At 40.1% G+C, this 26539-nt stretch overlaps 2 protein-coding genes across 3 annotated transcripts; both read right to left on the reverse strand.

The window, feature by feature from the left end:
• Positions 1 to 454: 454 nt before the first annotated feature.
• dnajc21 (DnaJ heat shock protein family (Hsp40) member C21) lies at positions 455 to 14111 on the reverse strand. 2 transcript variants are annotated; one of them, XM_003224269.4, is made up of 12 exons: positions 13903 to 14111; positions 10744 to 10837; positions 9559 to 9682; positions 8903 to 9025; positions 8085 to 8389; positions 7534 to 7688; positions 7013 to 7100; positions 6531 to 6689; positions 5603 to 5642; positions 3978 to 4165; positions 2321 to 2399; positions 455 to 961 (listed from the first exon to the last, which is right to left on the reverse strand). In XM_003224269.4, the coding sequence occupies exons 1-12, from the start codon at positions 13997 to 13999 to the stop codon at positions 797 to 799; spliced, it is 1617 nt and encodes a 538-aa protein (XP_003224317.1). In that variant the 5' UTR covers positions 14000 to 14111; the 3' UTR covers positions 455 to 796. The 2 variants fall into 2 exon arrangements, with proteins under 2 accessions (XP_003224317.1, XP_062828567.1); XM_062972497.1 differs by lacking the exon at positions 13903 to 14111 and adding an exon at positions 13442 to 13472.
• A 4131-nt stretch (positions 14112 to 18242) lies between these two features.
• Positions 18243 to 25775, reverse strand: brix1 (biogenesis of ribosomes BRX1). The gene is made up of 10 exons (XM_062972498.1): positions 25563 to 25775; positions 25182 to 25293; positions 23506 to 23549; positions 22754 to 22824; positions 21423 to 21472; positions 21167 to 21240; positions 21027 to 21077; positions 19840 to 19941; positions 19136 to 19264; positions 18243 to 18717 (listed from the first exon to the last, which is right to left on the reverse strand). Exons 1-10 carry the CDS (start codon positions 25731 to 25733, stop codon positions 18454 to 18456), a joined length of 1068 nt encoding a protein of 355 aa, XP_062828568.1. The 5' UTR covers positions 25734 to 25775; the 3' UTR covers positions 18243 to 18453.
• Positions 25776 to 26539: the final 764 nt, after the last annotated feature.

Below are 26539 nucleotides of genomic sequence, written 5' to 3' on the forward strand. Positions count from 1 at the left end.
ATGCTGGTTGATTAAATATATAAACTGATTACTATTTTGAGTGTTAGACTGCATGCATTTACAGGACCTTGTGAGTTCTGCATGTTTGTTTCTGATTTTTCAGACACCTCCTATGCATAAGAGAGAAGTACTGGCAAGGTTGGGAGAAATGCGAGGTTTGGAGATGTACAAATACCTCTTCAGTTGAGAAAACTCTTACATACAATAATCAAAACAGCCCAGTAAAAGGTCACATAAGAATTGCTATTTGAGAATGTGGGGGAAAAGTATGAAATCAAATGAAGAGGCTGATATTCTAAACAGTAGAACAGATGCCTTAATATCAGTTCCAGCAGCTAAAAGCTAAGATTCGTTTCAGTTTAAAGACATACAAGTTTTCAGTACTGGATTGCATGCATACTTGGGCATGTTGAGCAAAGATACAAAATGACAAATAGCACACTCTATAAAACTCTGCAGTTTAAAGAAAAATAATTTATTTCTTTTCCCTGTACATATGTGTCTTTACAAGTTTTGTGCTTTAGTAGGGGGAGTGGGAAGGAAGAGAACTGAAACCATTTAGACTCCATGAAGAGTCAATTATAGGCCAATTTTTAAAAGATCCGCACATAAATTAGTATTGAGTGTCATATGTTTAAATACTATGCCACAATGCATATTTTTGCTGGACTCTGAAATCTGTATTCCAGGTACACTCATTAAAACAAAGTCTGTGTCTCTTTGGGCAAGGAAAGTGCCTTTTGGAGTGACCCATACTTATAATGAACTGGCTGTCCTCAGATTCCTTCCAGAAGCCCTATCTGTTTCTGCGTTTTTCTTTTTTGCTTCTGCTGCTCATGGCGACTTGGACAGCTGGTTCTTGCATGGCTTTTGCGTGGCCTGAAGTTTTTAAGTGTTCGAAGAGTTTATTTCGTGACTGGAATTCACAGTGGCAGGTGACACACTGGAGGGAACTTTCATGCTGGCAACAGGAAGGCAGAAGAAACAGGGCAATAAACAGAAAAACCATTAGCATTCATACAACTTGTCTTCTAGGCACATCTATCTGTATCTATATATAGTAAAAATGCAACTGGGAATATAAGAATTGATTTTCTGGGGCAGATCAAAGCTAGTCCCACGTCTCAAAGGCTGGAAAAAAAATACTTTTGAAAGCCTGGTCACTGGCCAAATTGGCTGGTGGATCTTGGGATTTGCAGTAATTTCTCCCAATCCTTGGTTTGAATGAAGATGTAGACATATCTAGAAAGCCCACAAGCCGAGTACAAGAGATGGTATAATAGTAATTTATCCAATTTTCTGGTTCTTTGGTGTAGACTGCCCTCCTGCCTACAGATGCCATTGAGTCATATCTGATGGAAAAACCTACTACAGGCAGTCCCCTGAGTTACAAACATCCGATTTACAAACAACTCATAGTTAAGATTGGGGTGATACAACAGGAAGTGAGAGAAATCTTCCCCTGCGAAGAGAAATTCATTTCTATTAGTTATCATGGGGAAAAGCACCTACAGGCTGCTGTAGATTCCAAGGTACCCATCAATTCATGTGGTGCAAAAGACAAGCTTTGCCATAAAAGCCTCCACACAACTAAATACTCCGAAACATACCAACGACTCCCTTGCATATTGAACACTAAAATAGTCCAGTGGCTAATACTGCATAACACAGTTAGACTTGGAGCCTAGAGTTACATATTCATTATTGCTCTGGTATTAGGTAAGGCTAGCTTTACTGTAAACTTATGTAAATGCCAGTCCAATTTACCTTAAGAGCCAGCCATCAGATGAGGGAAGGAAACCTATTCAGCTTATGAACAAGTTCCCAAAAGGATGATGGGGATCTTGGTCCCTACCAGCAAGGTTGTGACAATCGGAAGTAGGGCCGCTCTCAAGTCCTTGTCACAATCTCACTTTGATGCCCTGATCAGAAGTTTAAATCCTTCACCTGATCTGGCAGCTGACTGCCCTGATGAACTCAGTATGGACAGCCCAAATCCTGTTGGCTGAGAAGCAACTGCCTGACATTGTCACTATCTCCTGCGAGAGATCTCCAGTGCAACAAACAAAGTATCCCTCTCACAAATCCTGCTCACACGAGGATTGGATGGGAATATAAGACTGCTGCTTCTCAGTTGACAGGGGAACCGACCTTATCCAGCCCAGGGGGTTAAGAGACTTCCATGATCTCTACACAGCCCCAAAATTAGATTTGACATATGATTCATGAATATGGGGCAGTTGTGAATGCATAGCCTTGATTGATGTTCATTATATTCTGTTTAGTCAAAAAGGTGTCAATCCAAATCCTTTCTACATACCGTTGCCGGATGGTCTGAAGAAATTCTGGTGGAAGTTTTCTTTGTGTCTTTTGTTTTCTTCCCTTTAGCTTTAGGGTTGCTGAAAAAACAAATAATTACTTTTATTCATTAGTTTTTTCCCCACAGCACTGAACAGAACAATGGTTGCTATTCAATCAAAAGCAGCAAATCCTTTTAAATCCTGACTTCACAGGTAGTAATGTAAGCAAGACCCATAAAACTCTGCCTTTGTTCCTTATTCTTTTTCAAACAGCTCAAAAATGATCAAACAATTGAAGGAATACAAGTGTTGGTATTTCTCACATAATGAGAACAGACCTTGAAAAACAAATGTTTCTGCACCACAACTCACATAATCCTTCACAGCACGACAACTGGAAGATCAATTTTCCCCAAAAGTAACTTTCTTGAGCCTTTGGCTAGGAGGCTTACTTAAACTGCTGAGGCAACACATATTTTCAGCATTTGCTAAGATCCCTTTGTTTCATTTTGACTGTGTTTGATTGCATAAGGATACGTATCTTAACCTAAACCAGGCCTCAGATAATTTACAGCATTGTAGGGCAAACACAGATGGCAGAAGGAAGGAGATAATTCAAAGGGACAATTGGACAGTCTAAGTATGCTCCCCCGGTTGAGGAACTGCACCTTTAGTAGGTGAATTGAAACTTCTGGCTGGAACACCTCATTTCTTTATTTAGAGCATATATTCCTCAATGTTAAGCCAACGAAATTCCTAGGGTAATTTACAGAAGGTTAATTTGACAGTTCTCTGCTCTCAGGCTTACAATCTAAAAGGACAGAAAACACAAGGAAAGTTTGGGGGGAGGGGGCATGTAGAAAGGGATTATGTCCAGCAAATGCTGGATGCTGTTATCTTTCTTGGAGGTCAGAGCAACGGCAGTTGGCCTGGAGGAAGGACTTTCAATGCATTTCATATCCCAGCCAGTCTGCAGGTGAGAGGAAATGTTGATGTGTATGTGTGTGTTGTTCTTGTTCTTGTGTGCCTTCAAGCTTTTTCCATCAAGCCTAAGGCCCTATCATGGGATTTTCTTGGCAGGATTTGTTCAGAGCAGCTTTGCTTTTGCCTTCCTCCTCCACCACTGAAAGTGTGACTTGCCCACTGGTTTCTATGGCCAAGCGAGGATTTAAATGCTAGGCACTTTAAAAATTAGCAGTTTGACACCACTTTGAATGCCATAGCGCAATGCAATGGAATCATGGGATGTGTAGTTTAGCGAGGTCCCACAAGCCTTTGGCAAAGAAGATGAAAGACCCTGTAAAGCTCCAGCTCACACGATTCCACAGTACTGATCCATAGCAACTAAAGTGGTATAAAACTGCATTAGACAGATAATGTAAATGTACCCCCTAGGGTACTAGTCCAACACTCAAACTAATACGCTTCTCTCACTCTCTTTAATTTAAAAATACATTTTGAAAATTGGCTGACATCAAGGTTATTGGACAGTAAATTTGCAAGGTAAACTGGATGCATCCTTCCACAATGAGTTTTAAAATGAGATACATTAGCATTATAGGAGCTTACATCAGTGTAAGTCACCAACAGAATACCAGAAGTGATCCTACAATGCACAGCATTTAATTTTCACCAACAGTTGCTGACTTCAGCATCTTCACAAAATTAGGTCTTTACCTTGTCACCTCAGTTTTGGGATCAACTGGTGGTTCTCCTGTTTCTCCAGGACTTGCATCTTCTGGATTGTGGCTTTTGCTGACATCTTCTGTTTCTTTGGTTGCAGCCTGCTTTACATCACCATTGCCTTGATTTGCTTCATTAAACTGCTCCTGTGTGCTTTTGTCATTGGAACGGTCCTCTTCCACCTAAAGAAGATGGAAGCATTTGCAGGAACAATGAGAACTGGGAAGACAAATATACTCACTTAACATTCATTTGTAAGATCTACAGGCACGCCGCTCCACTTTACTTAGATGAATGAATGAAATAAAATAGGGTCCATCTGCCAGATAAAAACATACATATGAAGAAACAGATCCGACCTCTTCTGGCACCTTCCTGTACCTTTGTACTCTGCTTTGATGGATTGGGACTCTGGACAAGACTGAGAGGATGCATGGGTAGAGGGAATCTCAGACAGAAATTGGCATTATTTGCAGTCTTAATAAAGCACCATGATGCCAAAAAAGCAATGGCCACTTGGGGAGAAGTCCAGTCGTAACACAGAGTAGCTTTGTTGAAATCAACAGCCTTCCATTTCCCATGACCAGCTTAAGACACATTTAGCTTTATGGGTCTATTCTTGAAATGCCTGAGTCTAGATCCAATTTTTTTCATGCCAGAAATTCTCATCTAGTGATCCAGAGGCGAGGCTGCACTACTGAATTAAATTGATTTAGCAGTCATTTGTACCTAACTTTTGAAAGCTAGAGTCCCCAACCAAATCCTCAGCATCCCATAAAGCACAATTTCCAGCAAGCCAAAGACCGCTCTGGAAGCTGTAGTTCAAAACAGAAAGCTTTCATGAATCCTGAAACAAGTGTGGATCCTTTCCCTCTGTCTGATGAATGAATACAATTCGACACCCTTTCTACTACCATAGTTCAATGCTATAGATTCCTAGGAGCTGTAGTTTTACAAGGCCTTTAGCTTTCACTGCCAAAGAGTGCATGCCAAACTACAAATCCCACAGTTCCTTAACATTGAGACACAGCAGTTAAAGTGATGTCAAAATGCATTACTGCTACAGTGTAGATGCATCCTGAGAGGATCTGTTTAATTTTTTCCTGTCCTTGCCTGCCCCATAGCGGACAATGAGTGCAATGCAATGACTCAAAGTGCTTATATAGTTCAGGATATTTGTGGCTGCTTTAAATTTGTCCATGGCCTGCATTACAGGATGGCAAGCACAACCTCACCAGATTGTGCTGGTTCTTCAAATAAATTCTGGAGTTTCCCCAGAACTAGAAGGCTAAGACAGTATTTCTCCTTGTCCAAGTGTAACATGACTTGCATCTAGGACACAGCTGACACCTAACACTGGGCTCAAACAGATATATCATTCTCGAGTGGGTGCAGTGAATGCTGTAGTGCAGGACTAATCAAAGTGATGTTCTGTGGGTTAGTGCTGATACATGGGGCATCAGGAGAATTATTCAGGAAGAAAAGGAAGAAGAGGAGCTAATAGATCACTGGCACATTGGGGAGGAAATACCCTGCAGGTCTCCCATGTCAACCAGTCTAAGAAACATTAGTATAGAACATAAAACCATGCAAATGTTACTATAAATCATAAAACTTACCACCACTGTTTTCTGTTTCTTTTTCTGTTTCTTAGAAAGTCTGTAATAGAAAAAAAGAAATTAATATGTGCATGCTACTCATTCTGAACTATGTATAGAAGATCCCTGTATCTGTGTGGGATAAGTTCCTGACATTACTTGGAACTGTGGCTACAACCAAACATTGTTAAATTACCAGACCTGTGGGCCCAATGTATCAGTTGTGCATTGGAGGACCTAGCAAATTATTTCAGAGTGGCTTCTTTGGTAAGTAATATGGTTTTTGGGGGGGTCTTACTGTATTTTAACAAACATTAAATTATATTAGATGTTAACTTGGGGTTGTTAATTGTACATGCATTTGCTCTTTATTACTTGTAGGTCTCACAGTGGCTGCAATAAGTATGTGAGTATAAACAAGTTTATAACCACACAGACAAGTGCCTGGGGAGCACAATATGTTTATAGACAAGAGATATGGTCAAACACATCCAGAAGAGGTTCCCTATCTGGTCTACCAACTGCTCAGCTATTATCTCCAATCACTGATCCCAGACAAGTGCAGGGAACTGATGATATGTGTACTACTGAATGGAGGAAAGGGAACTGGGAGGTCACAACCAGCATCACCCAGCTCCCAGGAGAGTTCTGGGAAGGGATGCAGATCTGGAATCATCTCTCCTCTCATTACAGACCTTCACCTGCCCATCATCTATCATGAGTATCTACAGAGGAATGTATATGTTACCTCTCTACCATTTTTATCCTGGTACAGAGTGATCTGTATTCACTCAACAGGGTTAACTGGATCATAATTTTGATACAAACTTATTGCCCTTTTTTTGGATAACAATTGGCCATGCGTTGGATAGGATTCTAGCAGCTGTTGTATAAAAAAAAATCAACTTTATAAAATTTGGGTTTTTCCCCTCCATATTGTAATATGTACTTTTGCTTGGGCACTTCTTCTGCCTCCTCTTCCTCTTTGCTATCCAGTCCATTCTCATCAACTGCACTGGGAGAAAACTCTTCATCTTCTTCCTCTAGTTGCTGCCGTAACAAAGCAACCATTTCTCGATGCTTCTTGGACTTTTCGTGGTTCTTCATGCTGCAGAAAATTGGCAGGCAGAAATTAATGAAGAGTGAGTGTACAAGCAATATATACACTGAGTTTTCTGAAAGGTGAGTTAGCACATTGCATTTATTGATTGATGTAGTGCCTTCAGAGTACATAGTGTATAGTTCACAAAATAAAAGACAGAAAGCCCTGCCTTCTTTGACAAGGTTGACTTACTGATTCCTTATATGCTGCTCACTTAGGAAGAAGCCCTTTTGAAACCAAGAGGTCCTGGTGCACAAGATTTGGGGGGGGGGGGGCAAAACAGTTACTGGATAGCATTTTCTTTGGGAGCCAAAGAGAAAAATACTTACGCTTTATCTGTCTTAAAGGATTTATCACAAGCAGGGCAATAGAGATCATCATAGAAACTGGCATCATCTCCTTCTTCACTTAACTTATCTGTGGAGAACAAGAATTTTTTATATGAAGGCGGCTATATTATATTAAAACATCCTTGCTCAAACCTACCCTTGTTTACTTGACTCAAATTGCACAATGCTGATAGGGCTTATTGCAAATTATGGGTTCCTGGGATGCATCTACACAGTAGAATTAATGTGGTTTAATTGCCATGGCTCAATGCTATGGAATTGTGGGAGTTGTAGTTTTACAAGTTCTTTAACTTTCTCTGCCAAAGAATATTAGTGCCTTACCAAACCATAAATATGTCAAATCCTCTCAAGAACTATTGGTTACTTAGGGTAGAGTTTTTTCAAATAAATGAATTCACTCATTTGTAGGATCAGGGTTTTAGCCATCAGAAGTAAAGTTAATGTGGAAAGGGGATTTATACTCCTCCCATGTGAGCAGCGCTCTGCACATTTCCCCTTACCATCCTGCTTTTCTTTGCACTCTTGTTCCTCCTTTTCATCTTCATCACTGGACCCATCACCAAACTCCTTTTGATACTGTGCTTCCATCTGCTGCAGCTCGCGCTCCAGGTCCGACATGCTAATCCAGCTCTGTTCTTTATACTCCTCGGCCAGTCTTTAAAAAGAAGGAAAAGCAAGTGAGAAGGCTGATTTTTTTGTTCCTTTCTAATGTTTAGGTGGAAACACTCTGAATCCACTGTTGCGTGTCCTAGTCTCTAGAGCAGCAGAAACCTAGTCTGCTCCCTTTTTCCTTATGATATCTTTTCAAATATTTAAACATAGCTATCATGTCCCCTCTCAGTCTTCTTTTCTCCAAGCTAAACATACCAAGGTCCCTAAGCCACTCCTCACAGAGTCTGGCTACCATCTGGTCTGTCCTTTAATGGCAGTGACCACGCACATCCAATAATTTGCAGGAATACAGTTATTAGTGAAGACAAAGAGGAGCATAATCAAACAATCAGTTATTTTCAAGTGGCAGAAACAAGCTCAGATTAATTATTTTTCATACTTGGCTTGTTTCAGTTTCTGCTTCCTCCGGAGTTCCTCTGCTTTCTTCGCTTTCTCGGCATTTTGTTCCTCCAGAAGCTTCCGGTGGGCCTGCACCCGCTTGTCCCTTTTCCGGATAAAGGCCACCAGCTCGCGTACCAGCTCGTTCCGCTCCTTTCTCGCCTTGTCACGGGTCTTCTTGTTCTCCTTTTCCATGGCTCGTTTCTCCCAGCGGTTTGATGCCTGCCGGGTGTCATACTCTTCTTTCCAGGCAAACTTCTTCTGGGTGCAGAAACTCTGCCAGTAACCGTAGAAACAGTGGACAACCTAATTGGAAGAGGAAAATGAGAGTATGGAAAGGAACATCAACATTTAGGGGAAAGGAGAAGAAGTCCTTGAGAAAATGGAAATTGTGTTTAGATATGGTATGTTCTACATGCAACCAGCCTTTCACATTCGTAGGTTTAACTTTTGTGGATTTCATTAATATGGTCTCTTTAGGAATCTGTAGTTTCACCAATCGAATCTACAGTCAGCAGTTGATTTGTATGTCAGCATTGGGGGACTAAGAAATTCCTAGTTAGCTAACTCTCTCAGGTAAAAAAGTGGCTTTTAAAAATTCACAAATATTCCACTTTTGCCTGGCACCTTGCACCCCTAACCCCAGCAAATCTGGAAGAAATAAGCCAAGACTAGAAGCAAGATTTCCAAATTCTAGTTGCATATGTCTAAACCTAGACTCGGCTCCCTCTTTATTTGTATATAATTTAAAAAACTATAATACAGTTTTTTCCCCCAAACTAATTGAAAACTAAATTGCTAATGTTCTAGTTTACTTACTGTGTCATAATCACTCTGAGAGTCTCCAAAATTTGGAAACTCTTCCATGTCTTCCTCCATCATGGACTCCTTTTCTTCCTTTGCAATCATTTCAAAGACATTCCGATAGATTGTGTAGAACCCCTGAAAGAGAGAACATGAAAATGAACAATAAAAATAAAAAGGGAAGCTTCTATTTCATCAGCAGTGTGAAGTGGTCTCCAAATGAGATAGTGCTCTCAAGCTTTTGACAGATCACAGGATGCTTCTAGTAAACCACTTGTACAGTGCTTATCAATGGGAAGAGCCCATGGACACCCTGCAGAAAGATGGGGAAGACTATGGATTTCCCAATCTTATTCTAAGGTGGTGGTATTACTATTGTTATAATCCAGTTTGAACATCCCTTGTCCTAAAATATTTGGGAACAAAAATGTTTTGGATTCCCCCTCCCCCCGGATTTTGTCTGTATTTGCATATGCCTACATAATGAGATATTTGGGCAATGAGGGTCAGAAAGGAGATACTCAACTTGCATATTTTTACTACGGTCATTTTATCTCCTATCTTTGTTTCTGGATCTGTTCTAAATTATTTGGCAGAGATGAGGCCCTCCCCTTACTAATACAAAAGCACAACAGAAGAGAGTAATTGGCACAGTGTTTCTCTTGAATTACCTTCTCATCATCTCCAAAACCAGAGTAACATGTAGCAGTGAAGTAGCGGAGCAAATCCAAACTGTCATCTTGATACTCTCCATCCACCCCTCCTTTCAGCAGAGCTTCCCGGTGATTGTCATACCTAATGGGAAAAATTAAGTCTTGAGACCCTGAAACCTTTCTGCAGAACGAAAGATATACTTCTTTTGACCCCATGTCCATAACAGTCAGGAGAAATAGTTTCTGGATCATAATGAATGGAGCAGGGGAGTCATAGGAGAAGAAAAGTTGAAGCTGCCAGTAATTTTTTCTAAGATACTGAGTCTTACTAACAACCATTGTTTTTCATTGCCAGCAGCCATTAATAGCTGTATAGTTAAGCCTACACTTATGTAACTCAATTCTGCAATTGATCTGGACTACAGTATTTGGGCCAGAATTTTGCTTTACGCCAGAGAGTACAGTTCCACACAGGCCTGCAATTATTTTCTACAGGTTGAGCATCCCTTACCTGAAATGCTTGGAACCAGAAGTGATTTGGATTTTGAAATATTTGCAATATTTAATGAAATATCTTGGAGATTGGGCCCAAGTCTAAGCACACCTGAAATTCACTTAGGCTTCATATACACCTTCTAGTCATAGCTTTAAGATAAAGTTATACAATATTTTAATACTTTTGTGAATTAATCAAAGATAATGTACACTGAACCACTAGAAAAGCAAAGCTGTCTCTATCTTGGTCATCCATATGAACAATTTTGTAGTATGTTGAATTTTGGAATTTCAGATAAAGGATGCTCAACCAGTATATCCTAAGCCAGGCATCCTCAAACTGCAGTCCTCTAGTTGTTTTGGCCTCCAACTCCTAGAAGCCCTAGCCAGCCTGTTTAATGGTTAGGAATTCTGGGATCTGAAGGACCAAACAGCTAGAGGGCACAGATTGAGGATGCCTGTACTGAAATGTAAACCGTGATGGTAATTACCTCCTAACAGCCCTGGGAAGCAGATTAGGATAAGAAAGAATTACTCAGTGAGTTTTGTGGCTCAGTTAAGGCCAGAAATGGATCTCCCAAGTCTGATTCCAACACACTAACCATTACCCATCTCTAAGCATGAATCTTCCACTGGAGTTTGGCTTTAAATACACACAGAGCAGGAGGTTTGCATTCATAACGTCCTCACAAATAATGCAAGACTTACCAGGCTCTTTCTTGAGGATCACTCAGCACATCATACGCAGCCTGGATCAGCTTGAACTGCTCTGCCGCTTCTTCCGCGTTTTCTAGATTCTTGTCTGCAAAGACACAATGGCAGAATGTAATTTAATTCCCCCACAAAAGCTTTTCTAACACAGAATTAATTTCAGATCATCATACACCATATAAAAAACAAACATATAAAAACAATATAAAAACAAATGACCTTCTTCCAATATTGTACACTGAAGCCCAGCAAATTTCAACCCAATGAGAAATCGGAGATTCCCAATTACATTTATTAAAGAATGCTTGTGTGAGTAAGACTATTTTAAATCCATTAATAGTCAAGTCTGCAAAGGTTAAACCAGCAAATAGGGAGAGCTGATCGTAGTTTTACATTCTATTTATACATTTAGCTTTGCATAACTCAAAAAAGATAGTAGTGCTTGGTAAGGAAGAAGGCATAGGGAAACATAGACTGCATTACAAGTGCACAGGCTCCATGAATGAAGAAACATCCCTGTGTCTGCAAAAGCTGAGCAGGGCTGCCCACAACAAGACGTCTTGGGGGTCTGTGTTTCAAACAATGGACAGAGATCAAGGTCAACTTGACAGCAATTAACAACAACGTATCTGAAGGATATAGAATTTTATCTGCCCTTATTTTAATTGTGTAAGCTGCCTTGAGTCCCAGCGGATGGATGAATGGCTGGGAGAAAGAAAGGAGGAAGGAAAGGGGGAAAAGAAAAGAATAAACAATACTCTTGCTTCCTTTTGTATGCCTCCCTGCTTCATGGATCCAAAAACCCTATAAGGCCCCTTCTACAATGCCATATTATCAAAACAGATAATACAGATTATCTGCTTTGAACTGGATTATATGAGTCTACACTGCCATGGAATCCACTTCAAACCAGATAATATGGATTTTATATGGCAGTGTAGAAGGGGCCTAAGAAATCCTCTGTAGCTGATTTTTGATAAGACAGAAAGCTTCTGGGAAGGGGACAAAAGTGCTTATTCCAGAGATATTGGGTACAGAAATATTCGACTTTACATGGACAATATGCCACTCTATATATTAATGTAAAAGTCTAGCAATTTTAGTTTTAAAAAATCAGCCAAACATTCCTGGGTCGATTTACACTCATCTCAATGTGAGTACTGTTGTCCCTTAACTCTTATCAACCCCTTCTCTGCATAGAGTGGTGAAAGCCCCAAACCTGCTTTTGAATTATATATGAGGTCAACCAATATATGAGCATAAATGGCACGTTCAAATAAAAGAATTTCCCAAAATTCAAATTAGCAATTTAATGCAAGAGTATACTGTATACCATGCAGCTGTGGACAAGTCTACATAGGAAACACCAAATGCAGCATTGCCCAAATACGAATCAAGGAACATGAGAGGCACTGCAGACTAACTCAACCAGAGAGCACAGGATGAACCAACCTGGATACAGCATATTATTTGAGAACGCAGAAATATTATTTGAGAACCACTCTAACAAACACCATGTCAGACTACACAGAGAAGCCATTGAAATCCACAAGCATGTGGGCAATTTCAACCAAAAGAAGGAATCCATGAAAATGAACAAAGTCTGGCTACCAGTATTAAAAAAACTCTAAAATCAGGACAGCAAATAAAGAACACCACACAAAAACAGGGAAATTCCAAACATGAAACAATCAGGGCCAGCTAATCACATCATAACAAAGGATTCCCCCAGGCAGTAAACAGCCAGGCTTTGAATCTGCAAGGCCATTAAATGCTAATCAAGGTGATCAATTGCAACATTCACACTTGCCTCAAACAGGCAAGAGTTCTTTCTCCAAACCTGATATATAAAGCCCACTTTCCTAGTTTCCAACAGACCTCATATCTCTGAGAATGCCTGCCATAGATGTGGGTGAAACATCAGGAGAGAATGCTTCTGGAACATGGCCATACAGCCTGGAAAACTCACAGCAACCCAGTGATTTCAGCCATTAAAGCCTTCGACATCACAATGCAGAGTAGTTTTGATAGCAGACTGTAAGCAAGCAGTTGCCAGCCTCGCGTGATAGAAATGTTATTGATACAGTACGATTTATTACCAGTATTGTACTATGCTAATAAAATAACATTGTATGTAAATTTAATTTGTAAGCCGCTCTGAGTCCCCTTCAGGGTGAGAAGGGCGGCATATAAATGTAGCAAATAAATAAATAAATAAATAGAAATGTATTTAACATCTACTAGTGGTTTAATTAATAATCTCTTGGATTAACCCTGGTTACCTTTTAAGACTTCAGAGAGGACCTTACTTGATTTCTCCAGGTCACCAAGAATAATAGCACAAAGACAATAAGTGGTGGTGATGGCCATTGAAAAGAGTATTAACTCACAAAAGTGTGGGGGGTTTTTAAAAATTGTGTCAGAAGTGACTTAAGAACATCCTGCAAGTCGCTTCTGGTGTGAGAGAATTGGTCGTCTACAGAGATGTTGACCAGGGGACATCTGGATGTGTTACCATCCTGCTGGGAGGCTTCTCTCATATCCCCACAAGCTAGAGCTGACAGACGGGAGCTCACTCCGTCTCGCAGATTCGAACCGGCAACCTTCAGGTCAGCAACCCAACACTTAGATCACTAAGTCCAGCCGGCACAAGGGTGGTGGTGAATGACAGCGAAGTAAATAGGAGCGTGATTACCTCGTATAGACTGCATGATATACTCAATTATCCGGGAATGAGCTCTAATGAAAACAATGGGACAGACTTTGAGGTAGATACAAGTGTAAGGATGACACACGGCTAACAAAACCGCCTCCTTTGCTCCCAGTCGTGGCTATTATGACCTCAGTATAGTGATTCATTCTTTAAGTATGTCAGTCTCCTTCTGGAATACAGGTGATGGAAACATTCTCCCATCTACAAAGCAGGCATGGGCCAACTTGGGCCCTCCGGGTGTTTTGGACTCCAACTCCCACAATTCCTAACAGCCTACCGGCTGTTAGGAATTGTGGGAGTTGGAGTCCAAAACACCCGGAGGGCCCAAGTTGGCCCATGCCTGCTTTATTATGATTCAACTCCAAACCCAAGCTTCAAAACGCGTTGCCAAACCGCGTTAAATCGACAGTGTAGACGGGCCTGGATGGGGAAGCGCTACCTACCGGGGTGCCATCGCAGGGCCAGCTTCCTGTAGCAGCGCTTGAGGTCATCGTCGGAGGCGTCGCGCTTCACGCCCAGCACTTCGTAGTGGCACTTCATGCTACGAGCCCGCGGGACTCAAGGCCAAACGGAGCCTCATCGGGGGACACACGCGTGCCCAGGGCAAGCAGCCGGCGGGGAGAGAAAGACAGCTGACCGGAAAGGGCGGACCAATAGGAGGGCCAGGAGCGGAAAGGGCGGACCAATAGGATATCCAAGAGTGAGTGGGCGGGGCCAACGCCACCGCCGGCCTTTGGGGGAGAGAAGTGACAAACAGGAAGGGAGGCGCGTGGGCGGGGCTTTCGTCTCCCTGGGAGAAGCTGAGCGTTCTAAAGGGGCGGGGCCAACTTGGGCCCTCCTTCCAGGTGTTTTGGACTTCAACTCCCACAATTCCTAGCAACCTAAGGGGGTCCAAGTTTGAATTGCATTCCCCAGCATACTTCTGCAATGAAATGGAGAAAGTTACTGGATCATTTCCAGGGGTCAGAGAGTGGAAAAGAAGGGAATGACTCAAAACCAAGAAAAAATAATTTAGGACCTCATCACACTAGAGCAGTGATGGCCAACCTATGACATGCGTGTCAGCACTGACACGCCTAGCCATTTTTGCTGACACCCTGCTGCATGCAGATTTTAATCATATGTTTTATATTTTTATATTGTTTTAATTGGATTTTCATTGCTGTTTTAATTATGTGTAGGCATCGAATTGTTGCCAATTTTGTACGCCGCCCTGAGTCCCTTCAGGTGAGAAAGGCGGGATATAAATGTTGGAAATAAATAAATATGTCTTTTGTGGCCAAATTTGGTGTGATTTGGTCCAGTGGTTTTGTTGTTTACTCCATGGGAATCATGCACATTACATTTTTATATATATATATATATATACATACATACATACATACATACACACACACACACACACACACACACACACACACACAGAGTCTCACTTATCCAAGCTAAATGGGCCGACAGAAGCTTGGATAAGCGAATATCTTGGATAATAAGGAGGGATTAAGGAAAAGCCTATTAAACATCAAATTAGGTTATGATTTTACAAATTAAGCACCAAAACATCATGTTATACAACAAATTTGACAGAAAAAGTAGTTCAATACGCAGTAATGCTATGTAGTAATTACTGTATTTACGAATTTAGCACCAAAATATCACATGGCATTGAAAACATTGACTACAAAAATGTATTGGATAATCCAGAACGTTGGATAAGCGAGTGTTGGATAAGTGAGACTCTACTGTATATATTATATCATTCAATTGTTATTCTATTATTATTGTAGTATATTATCATTTTATTACCATTATATTCTTATTATATTATTCATTATTCATGACTACATTGAAACTAGAATTGAGAGAAATCAGCATGGAAACTGCAAGAGGTACCATAGATTGTTGTACATGTAAATAATGGTAGTAAATAGTTTTTGATTTATTAAATACAGTTATATATTACAATTATACATTTTTGTTATTTAAACTATACATATACGAAATTATGGTTTTTTTTCTCAAAGTGACACACCACCCAAGTCATGCTAGGTTTTTTGGTGAATTTTGACACACCAAGCGCAAAAGCTTGTCCATCATTGCACTATTTCTTATTTATTTATTTACAGTATTTATATTCCGCCCTTCTCACCCCGAAGGGGACTCAGGGCGGATCACATTACACATATAAGGCAAACATTCAATGCCTTAACATAGAACAAAGACAAGACAAACACGGGGCTCCGAGCTGGCCTTGAACTCATGACCTCCTGGTCAGAGTGATTCCTTGCAGCAGGCTGCAGCTGGTTGCTCAACAGCCTGCACCACAGCCCGGCCCCTAGAGCTTGGATCCACTTTAAATCCACTTTTAGGCTTTAAATAGCTCAGCCAAAGGAAATTGGTCAAAGGAAATTTAGAAGAATGCCAAGTTTTTACAAGATAAATAAATTTGCTTCTGACACAATAAATAAATCAGCAGAGGATACAGGGCATGTGACCGACTCCATGGCACAGCATTAAGACTCTTAGTAGGCTGGGATCCAAGAGGTCAAGAAAGCATAGGAAGAACTTTTACCTACTTCACTGCTTGCTGCATTTCTCCAAGGCATGTAATGAATGAAGATGTAAATCTTCTACTATTTCCAGTATATAAATGCTTCGGAACAAAACAAATGAAGAGTTTGTTTCTGTCACAGCTGGAAGCTGTTGATCTCTTTCCAATAATTAATGCTCTGCTGTTACATGGTACTTCCAGAGCTCAGATCAGTGAGCTGTTTAACTGAAAAGATACTTCCACGGGATCATCTTCAAAGCTGTGCTTCATATTTTTGTTGCTGAAGTTAACATCTATACACTCTATCTATCTATCTATCTATCTATCTATCTATCTATCTATCTATCTATCTATCCACGTATCTCTATCTCTATATATAATTATCTATATCTATACACATAATAAAAGTGAAAATCAGTGTGTATGTGGCAGAGGTGTCTATTTACACAGACAGCCATAGTTCCAAGTACTGTGAGACATTCCCTCAACTGACATTGCACGTTATAGTGAGCACCATGAACATGTCGCCCAAACCCTGCCAATGTCCTCAACAAACACCACGGCCCACTATCCAAGGATTTGGGGACCATTTCCTAGATTTTATGTGTTTCCTTCACTGCAGGCAGGCAGGCACCCCAGGGTTCCTCTCTCAGTTGGTGTGAAATTTGCATGACCCTACCCACTGCCTCTCCCTTAACCCTTTCCTATTCTTTTCAACTCTGTCTGCATAACAAACAGAGCAGAACTGAGCAGCAACTAAACATACTGAAAAGAGTTTGGGGGGTTGATTCCACATGATGGAAGTTGTAGTTCAGCTTGTGTCAAGTCAGAGCACTGTGACACCCACTGACAATGGACCTGAACCACATTTGTTACATGACCAACAGAACATACTGGATGGATTTGGGGGGGGGGGGATTATCCTTAATTTATAGCTGTTATAAGTACTAGAATGTATCGTTTCCCTGCAGTCAAAAAGCACTCTGGACCCCACCAATGATGGACCTGGAACTAACTTGGCACACAGAACCCTTAAGACCAACAAAAATAGTTGTAGTTCACCTACATCCAAAGCGCACTATGAACCCAAATGATGGATCTGGACCTAACTTTGAAAGCATACCCGATATGTCCAAATTTGAATACTGGTGAGTTTTGAGGGGAATTGGCCTAGACATTTTGGAATTGTGATACTGGGATGTATAGTTCACCTGCAATCAAAGAACACTCTAGACAACACCAATGATGGCCTGGACCTAACTTAGCACACAGAATCCACAAAAAATGCAGGAAGCCTTAGGAGAAAATTCACTTTGATTTATAAGAATTATAGTCCACCTACATCCAGAGAGCACTATGAACACAAACAATGAATCTGCACCAAATTTGGCATGCATACCCAATATGTCCAAATTTGAATACTGGTGGATTTGGGGTGGAATTGACCTTGACATTTGTTAAGTTTTAAATCTTGGGATGTATAGTTCACCTGCAATCAAAGAGTACTCCGAATCCCACCGATGATGGACCGGGACCAAACTTGTCACAGAGAACCCCCGTGGCCAACTGAACATAAAGGAGATGTTTGGGGGAAAGGGAGTTATAGTTTACGTGCATAAAGAGAAATTGTGACCCCCCCACTGACAACGGACCTGGACCAAACTTGGCAGACACCCCATGACCAACTGAACATACTGCAGGGGTTTGTGGGAGTTGGCCTTCATTTTGGTAGCTGTAGTTCACCTGCATCCAGAGAGCACTGAACCAGCGAAAAATACTGAAGGTCTTTAGGGGAAATTCATCTTGATTTGGGAGAGTTGTAGTTCATCTACATCCAGAGAGCACTTTGAACCCAAACACTGATAGATTTGAACCCAATTTGGCGCTCATACTTGAAATGCTGAAATCTGATTACTGGAAGGATTTGGGGGGGGGGGGGGGGTACTTTCTGGGAGTTTTAGTTCACCTACAACCAGGGTAACTGTGAATAGGAACTAACTTGGCACACAGAACCCCCATGACTAACTCAACCTACTGGAGGGGTTTGAGGGAACCGACTCACCATAGTGGGAGTTGTAGTTTGCCCTACGGCCAGAGAGCAAAATGAGCCCCATCCATGATGCATTTACAGCAAACTTGCCGAACATAACAAACCTTAAGTACTGATGGAGTTTAACCTGGCATAATGTCAGTTGTAGTTCACCCACACCTTATGCATTTCATACAATTAAAACATTGACTTTTTCAAATAACCCAGGTAACGTCGGTACCCAAGCTAGTATTTAATAAAAGGCACAACCAGAAACGTTGTTTGACAAAATTTTACGAAACCAGTCCTCAGCTGTTAAACTTTAAAATTATACACAAATTACAAAAAAGTATTAATAAAATGATTAAATGTCCACATTATAAAGTCCCAATTAATCATTTCTCTACACTTTCTGGCCTATTCTCCAATCCCACCAAGCTTCTTCTTCAACTTCCTTGCTCGCTGGTGAGGTTTCTTCTTCTTTTTCAAGTTAATCTTTGGCTCTGGTTTCACAAGTTCTATTGTTACGGGTTTTTCTTCAGCTGGGACATCAAAAACCTGTTCCGTTGGATCTTGAGGGATAAGAACCTTCTCTTCCTTTTTAGTTAGTTTCTGCAAGTCTTTCATTTGTTGCTTCTCTTTGAATTTTGCTGCTGTGGCCAATCTTATTGCCCGTCGATGCTGAAACCGGAGAATAAACTTAGTTAATAAATCAGTTATGGCATATCCACCCAACTTCTAATTTCCAATTTAAAAGTCAAACTCAAACTACATTTAGCTGAACTATACATAATGACTTGTGTCAGCTCTTTGGGGAAAAAATCTCAGACTTGAAAGTGACAACAATTGAAACTGAGTTCTCCAATGCACAACGTACTAAACTATAAAGCTGCATTAATTCGACTGACAACATGCTTTAGTGGTAGTTTTGCAAATTATGTTGTCTAGAAACAAGTTACACAACACAAAAATGACTGTATAATACACTTGTTATGTAAGGCTACAGGACATTTCCTCCACCCTTGAACTAAAGCATTGTATTCAAATACCCACAAGCATTAGCCAGAGTAGATTGTAAGTGGGTGTTCAGAGATCTTACCATATTTGGAGACTGGTAATGAGGATTTTCATACAGAGTTGGTCCTCCAAAGCTGCCCTGGAAGATCTTAATAAGATTTAATACAAAACGAGGCCCAATTTCTACAAGGGCTGTGTCTTCTTCTACTATCTGCAAAAGAGTGGGAAGAATTTACATATTTCAAAGCAAACCACCTACCACACTGATGGGAGCATGAACAATTTTATATTAAATACTCCAGATGTAATGTTAACTATCTGGACACATTCAAATTACATGCTTTATATTTTATACACAAGTGCACACCGTCTAAATTGCCTTTCTTAGCATACATGATATTGATGCCAGACTGTCTTTGGTTCCATTCAATGGCTGCTTAAATCTTTTGTAACTTCAGCAGTTCTAATTGGTCCAAAAAATCCAGGCTGAACTGGGATAAGGGGAGCTTGAATGTGAATTGTACTGGTAGAAAGTCTTCCATTACACACCAGACCAGTATAACAACCAGGCTTCTTCCTTAAGCTTATCTGGGCATCTCTTTAATGCAGATATATAATTTTTTCTTAAGGATAAGGTGAAAACTTTACAGGGGCATGTAGATAGTTTACATTCAAAGGTCAGTCTGTTCCAAACAAAAGCACTTCAAGATAATATTTCAGTTTCAAATACTGTTAGAGGTGTTTCTAAGGAGGTACCATTCACATCACACAAAGAAAGTAACTAACCTGGTAATTCCGAAACCAAATCCTATTATCTGTTACAGAAAATGTGAAAACATGATCCACAAATGGCTGGCTTTTGGGATGATACTGCGGAGTACTAAAAATCTGAAATAGAGAACGTAACCTTTTTTGAGAAATCAAGATGCCCAGAAAGGCAACACATAGCCCACATATTCCCATGGTTTATGGCTGAGGCATTATTTGTGGAGTGAAACTTCAATGTAACTAAGTATAGCTATTTTGGATCCTGCCATGGTATGACTTCACCCTGACATATTTGTATTACAAAGCAATGTCATAGTAATAATGCAGTGCATATCAGCATTACAGCAATAGACACAGAGAGAAATTGGCAGAGTCAACTAGATTCCTTTCAAGTCCCCAACTTCTATTTTCTGATTGTTGTGGCCAGTTAACGAGCATGTTTTGCCAAAATATATCAATGTTTAGCAAAACACAATGAGCAATTTTGTGGAACCTTAAAGACCAACACTTTTTATTCAACATAGCATTTAATTATGTCCATAAAAACTCACACCAAAGAAATCAGTTAGTATTTACATTTAACATACAGTTCGTCTTAAAACAAAAACATGAGATCTGGTTTGGCCTGAGTTTAACAACTGACCTAAGTTTATCCAGTATACAGAGAAGTAGCTTCATGCATACCACACCTATTCCATTTTTTCTGCATTTTTCTGCATAAAGGGTACAGGACAAGATGTATTCCTTTAGCCCTCCGGGTATTTTGAGCTATAAGTTCTTACCACTGGATAAAACAGTTGAGACAAATGGGATTGAAACCCAAAACATTTGGAAGAACAATGTTCTCTCCATGCCCCGCTTCCTGGCTATTTAAAATACACAAAACACTAAAGCTACGTTCTGATCAGAACAGCACTGCAAGGAGGCACATACTGAATCAAGTCCACTCCTAACTCCCGCTCTTGGAACAGAAATGCATTTCTGTTCTCACTTCAACACTATTATTTACATGAATAGTGGTTGAAATGGGAGAAAAACATATTAGCCTTCTCCACATAAATACTTGAAAAAAAATCTGAGGACCCTACTCTCTGCCATTACCATACCACTGTACACTGAGATCATGCTGTTTTCTGAGCAATACAGCAAACAAAAACACTCATGTAACAGGAAAAAAATTAATCTGAAAACTGCTGAACACTGACCTGAATAAACAGCTCTTTCAGCAAAGCGTAATGTGGCTGCCGATCAAAAGTCTGTAAGAAAACGTATTTTAAATGCAAGTGAAAAGCAACAGTATAGCTGACTGTAAGGGAATGGAAGATACTTGCAGATCTATACTTACGGGGTCAAAAGACAGAATTGGCCGGGATCCTCGCAAACAATTCCCAGTCATCTTCAGCTCAGCCAGTGTGTGAACTGCAACGATAGTAAGCAGAATAAAGAATAATCAATTGGAACAGTGGTATAGCTGGTTTGTATGGAAACATCTGGAACATGTTAAGCATATTTACAAAATGTGTATTTTTAAAATATTTAGGACTAAATTAGGTTAACAACTGAGAGCAATACAATATGTTTGATCAGGTATCTGAACTTACTGTTCTGTACTAAAAATTTGGCTGATGGTCCATGGGGTGCATTTGAAAGCCTGAAACAGATGATAAACATCATTAGAGGGGGAAGTCTAATTGTCATACTCAGTTTGGTTCATAGCGCAGCCATCTAGCCATATAGAAAACCAATTGCATCTTACCAAAGTTATTGAGATGTCACATAATAGAAATGAATATATATCTGCCAAAAGTGACTTTAAAAGAGTTGTAAAGGCCTGGATTAACACTTAATATCCTCAAGTGGACACATTAACTCCCTTTCTATCCTGTGCAATTTTACTGAATCTTTAAAATTACATGACAGGAGACAGACCTTACAGGAACTCTTCTCCACTAACAAATAAAATAAACCATATAGAAACAAGCATGTTTGTTTCTTGAAGCTTCAGAAAAGTTGCCCTCTCGCCTCCTCACCCTTCCTAGAATGGCAGAAATGTGAAATATCTTCAGAAACCAATCCTCATTTAAAGAATGGTCAAAAGTCTAATTCTTGTTCAACAAAGTAAACCAGGTTTTAAAGGCCTTTTTAAAGCCAATCCACCTTGCTTCCTAGCTATGTTTTAAAGAGAGATCAGAGGTCCTTCTCTCTCAAAAGGGAGAAAGGCCAATCTCTTCTAAAAGAACTTTCCTTTATTGTCCTTAACACAGCTGGCTATGTAAGGCATGGGTGGTCAAAATGTGGTGTAGCCAATGTGAGTGACACATGGTGCCCATCTGCTTAAACCAGGATATACAGTAGTGAGGAATGACAGGAACTACAGTCCAACCTCTGATGGATACATTTTCTTCCTACCCCTAATCTCAAACTGGAAGGGAAAAGCATGATCCAGAATACTTAGAACCTGGAATGTTCTAGCTGAAATCCTTCATTTCCTCATCTGAAGGAAGAAAAACAGCCTCCTCCATACAGCCCTATCTGGTAGACAAATATTACCATCATGAGGTAAAGATCTACCAATGTGCTATGCAAAATAGTGTGTACTAAAGTATTCCATGAACTGGGGAATGAGAGTAGAATTGGGAATAGAACACAGGTGACCTAGAGTGTGCAAAGTTGTCACAAGTGTAAATAGAGTTGTTTGTATTTTAATTTATACCATGGAAAATAATATAATTGAAGTCAGGCTAAGCGGAAGGTGTGCTTGACCTTCCAATTAAGAAAGAGAATCCGTTTATTCAGCTTAATCCAGTTTAAAGCAGATAATTTGGGATCGGATCCTAGGATATAATGCAGGGTAGAAGGGGCCTCCGAAATGTCTGTAAGTCATAAATTAGAAGACACTGAAATAAACTTCCCAATTTAATTTTTTTCTCACCATATGTAAAGATCCTGTTTCTTTTTCGCTTCAAAAAATATGCATTTGTTGCAATTTTTCATTTCACAAACCTGTATGAAGAAGAATAATCAAAATCACTGATTCTGAAATTCTTTAATCAATCCAGAAGCAAACAATGATGATTTTCTGGTTAGTCTCCAGAGTGCAACGAGAGAGTCAATTGATGAAAATGCAGTTCACATGTGCTATACTAGACAAGTGGTCCCTAGTCATTCATATCTTAAATTCCACTAAATTCCTCTGCATCAAATCACCTGGAAGCCATTATGACAGGTCTTTTTTTAAAAAATGTTCCAAGAAGAACACTGACAATAAATGTTAAGAGAAGTGTTGTTGGACATAAACATATAAACCCCACAAATAACTCCATTAGGAGTAAAAGTTCTAACATCACTGAGCATAAATTTACTACAAAATGAATTGTAGAACACAAAAAAGGTTTTTGAAAATATAGTAGCGTTATTTGGAATAGTTTTATTGCTATGGCTAAAACACCAGTGTCCCATCAGTAATACATTACTCATTACAAGCAAACTACATAGACAATACAAATGCTTATGTTTGCTATATTTTGTTCACATGTTCATTCTTCTTACATTGATGTGTACTCAGGGAGAAATCATTGCAGGGTATGGTAGAAAGTTCAGGGTATGGATTGGGACTAGCTGAACTCATATAATCAGTCAGTATATTCAGGGTAGTTCTGAGAAAACAGAACTATCATAACTTACCTCATTAATAACAAAGAGCTTGTCTTTTCTGTCCATTTTCGTATCTGCAGAACCAAAGAAAATATGTATTGAACTAACCCAAAAATTATAGTTAAGCAGCTTTCCAGTTCAACTGCTGGGGTTGCATGTACAGAGCCCTCTCCACAAAGCACTAGTGTTATTTAGCAGATTTGTGAAACAATTACCATTTTAAAAAATATCTTGGCACTTTCAGCTGAATCTAGAAGGACCCACAAATGTGAAATGAACCTCATCCAATAGAATATTCAATGTTACTTTTCATGCCAAAGGTATTTTGAAAGGTAGATGAAACAGCTCAACTGTGCATGAAATAGAAACAAAAATAGCAAGAAATGGGAACTGTGCACACTGATGGCCCTTCCACACTGCCCCTATATCCCAGGATCTGATCCCAGATTATCTGCTTATCCCAGGTTTTCTGACAGTGGAGACTCATATACATATAATACAGTTTAAAACATAATCTGGGACCAGATCCTGGGATATAAGGGTAGTGTGAAAGAAGCCTGAGAGGAACTGTTTTTGGATACATCAACATCCCATCATACACATGTTTATATATTTTTAAATTGAGAATCATTTCTCTAGGAGACACAATTATTTGTCAAATAGCTACTTTTGGAAGGGGGACAAACAGAAGTCTGACATTCAGTCTCTCTCAGTATCTTTCATGTTCCTTGATTTGCGTTTGGGTACTCTTGTTTGGTTCAAGCACAAATCAAGGAACACGAAAGGCACTGCAGAATAATTCAACCAGACAAGTCAACCATAGCAGATCACTTGATGAACCAACCTGAACACTGCATATTATTTGAGAACACAGAAATGCTGGACTACTATAACTACCACTATGTCAGACTACACAGCGAAGCCATTGGAATCCACAAGCATGTGGACAATTTCAACAGAAAGGAGGAAACCAGGAAATGAACAAAATCTGGCTACCAGTATTACAAAACTCTAAACTCAGGATAGTAAATAAAGATCAACACTCAGAAAACAGGGGAATTCCAGACATGAAACAATCAGGGCCAGTTAACACCTCCCAACAATGGAAGAAGCCAGGCTTTGAAGCTGAAAGGCCATTCAATGCTAATCAAGGTGCCCAACTACTACATTCACACTTGCCTCAAACAGACAAGTTTTTTTCCTCATCCTGGACATTCCACATATATATATACCCTACTTTCCTAGTTTATGTATTTATTTATTTATTTCACTTGTATACTGCTTTTCTCACACCGGATGGAGGGCTCAGAGTGGTTTCCAAATAGACCTCACAACTTCTGAGGATGCCTGCCAAATATGTGGGTGAAACATCAGGAGAGAACATGGTCATACAGCCTGGAAAACTCACAGCAACCTAGTGATTCTGGCCATGAAAGCCTTTAACACAGCCTCAGTAATACCCACTCCTTTAGCTGAACTTAACATCAGGATATTATTCTTTTCCTGCAATTTGAATCCATTGCTCTGTTTCCTACTCACCAGAGCAGCAAAAACAAGCTTGCCCTCTCCCTCAATGTGACATCAATTCAAATATTTAAACATGACACTCATGTCCCTTTCTCCAAGCCGTTCCTCATAGGGCTTGGTTTCCAGATACTTTGAGCTTACTAGAAGCCAAGTCAAATACAAGAAATATCTGAAATTACCTGCTTTGGAGTGAGGCATCAGTGTTCGCAAGTCTTTCATTAGGTGCCTTGTCCTAAAATTTATGCCTCTGGAGGAAAAAATGAGCACCCTCTCTTTGTTTTTCCATTTGCCCTGAAAGATACAAAGAGGTAGATACCACATGAGGTGCATCTACACTATAGAATTAATGCAGTTTGAACTGCCATGGCTCAATGGTATAGAACAGGCCTGGGCCAACTTGGGCCCTCTCTCCAGGGGTTTTGGACTTCAACACCCACAATTCCTAACAGCCGGTAGGCTGTTAGGAATTGTGGGAGTTGAAGTCCAAAACCCCTGAAGGGAGGGCCCAAGTTGGCCCAGGCCTGGTGTAGCTGGAACCACAGCCACGCTTTCAGCCTCACCTGCGAGACCGGGGCCGGGATGTGGTGCTCCTCTGGGCCCGCCTCTCCTGCAGGAGCCTCCCTATCTTCCTTCTCGGCTTTCGCCTCCGGAGCCCTCTTCGCCCGCTTCCTCTTCGGCCCCGCCGCGTTGCCATGGCCGGCGCCTCCACGCTGCCTCTTGCCCGCCGCCATCTTTGTCCTGTCTCCCTCAGAGGAAGCGGAAGCAGCGTCACCAAGCGGCCGCTCCAAGAATTCGAAAGTTCATTGAGAAACCATAGAGTTCCCTAGACACATGCTTCCGGGTTGAGCAGAGGCTGAGTCCCTAGCATTGGTTTCCAGTTGGAAGCAATGCAGTTTTGTGTATTTGTCATCATCATTTTATTGATCCACCGCTTATTTCTCCCCACGAACAAGACCCATTATTATTAGGAATATCATCTTTATAAATAACTATATGATTATTTTTATTTATATAGCACCATCGATGTGCATCGCCTTATTAAAGCAAAACAGCCAAAATCTGGGTTCTGGCAAAGAAGTACAATCTAAAATATATGGACATAGTATATATGTGTGTGTACACACGCATAGAGAGGAAGGAATAATAAAATATAAAACTATATGGACACAATATAGAAAGAGAAGGGATAGTAAAACATGCAACAACGTATGGAAACTATACACACACAAAGAAAGAAGAAACAATGAAATATAAAACTATATGGACATAATATAGAAAGAGAAGGGATAGTGAAGCATGTAACAATGTGGAAACTATATACACACACACAGAAGGAAAAGGAAACTACATATATATACACACACACATGGATACACAAAGAAAGAATAATGAAATATAAAGCTATATGGACACAATATAGAAAGATAGTAAAACATGTAACAACGTATGGAAACTATACACACACATACACATAAAGAATAATGAAATATAAAACTCTATGGACACAATATAGAAAGGCAAGGGATAGTAAAGCATG

Source organism: Anolis carolinensis, chromosome 2 (genome assembly GCF_035594765.1).
Source record: "Anolis carolinensis isolate JA03-04 chromosome 2, rAnoCar3.1.pri, whole genome shotgun sequence".
Lineage (NCBI taxonomy): Eukaryota > Metazoa > Chordata > Lepidosauria > Squamata > Dactyloidae > Anolis > Anolis carolinensis.

What these genes read in the sequence shown, in the direction of transcription:
- dnajc21 (XM_003224269.4), bottom strand. Translation starts at nt 13,999, where the DNA reads ATGAAGTGCCACTACGAAGTGCTGGGCGTGAAGCGCGACGCCTCCGAC. An exon ending in GGCCCTGCGATGGCACCCCG is followed by an intron (nt 10,838 to 13,902) that starts GTAGGTAGCGCT and finishes GTGTCTTTGCAG; the next exon opens with ACAAGAATCTAGAAAACGCG. An exon ending in GTTTTGGAGATGATGAGAAG is followed by an intron (nt 9,026 to 9,558) that starts GTAATTCAAGAG and finishes TCTCTCTTTCAG; the next exon opens with GGGTTCTACACAATCTATCG.
- brix1 (XM_062972498.1), bottom strand. Translation starts at nt 25,733, where the DNA reads ATGGCGGCGGGCAAGAGGCAGCGTGGAGGCGCCGGCCATGGCAACGCG. An exon ending in CAAATTTTTAGTACAGAACA is followed by an intron (nt 21,241 to 21,422) that starts GTAAGTTCAGAT and finishes CTATCGTTGCAG; the next exon opens with TTCACACACTGGCTGAGCTG. An exon ending in TGAAAGAGCTGTTTATTCAG is followed by an intron (nt 19,942 to 21,026) that starts GTCAGTGTTCAG and finishes TCTCTATTTCAG; the next exon opens with ATTTTTAGTACTCCGCAGTA.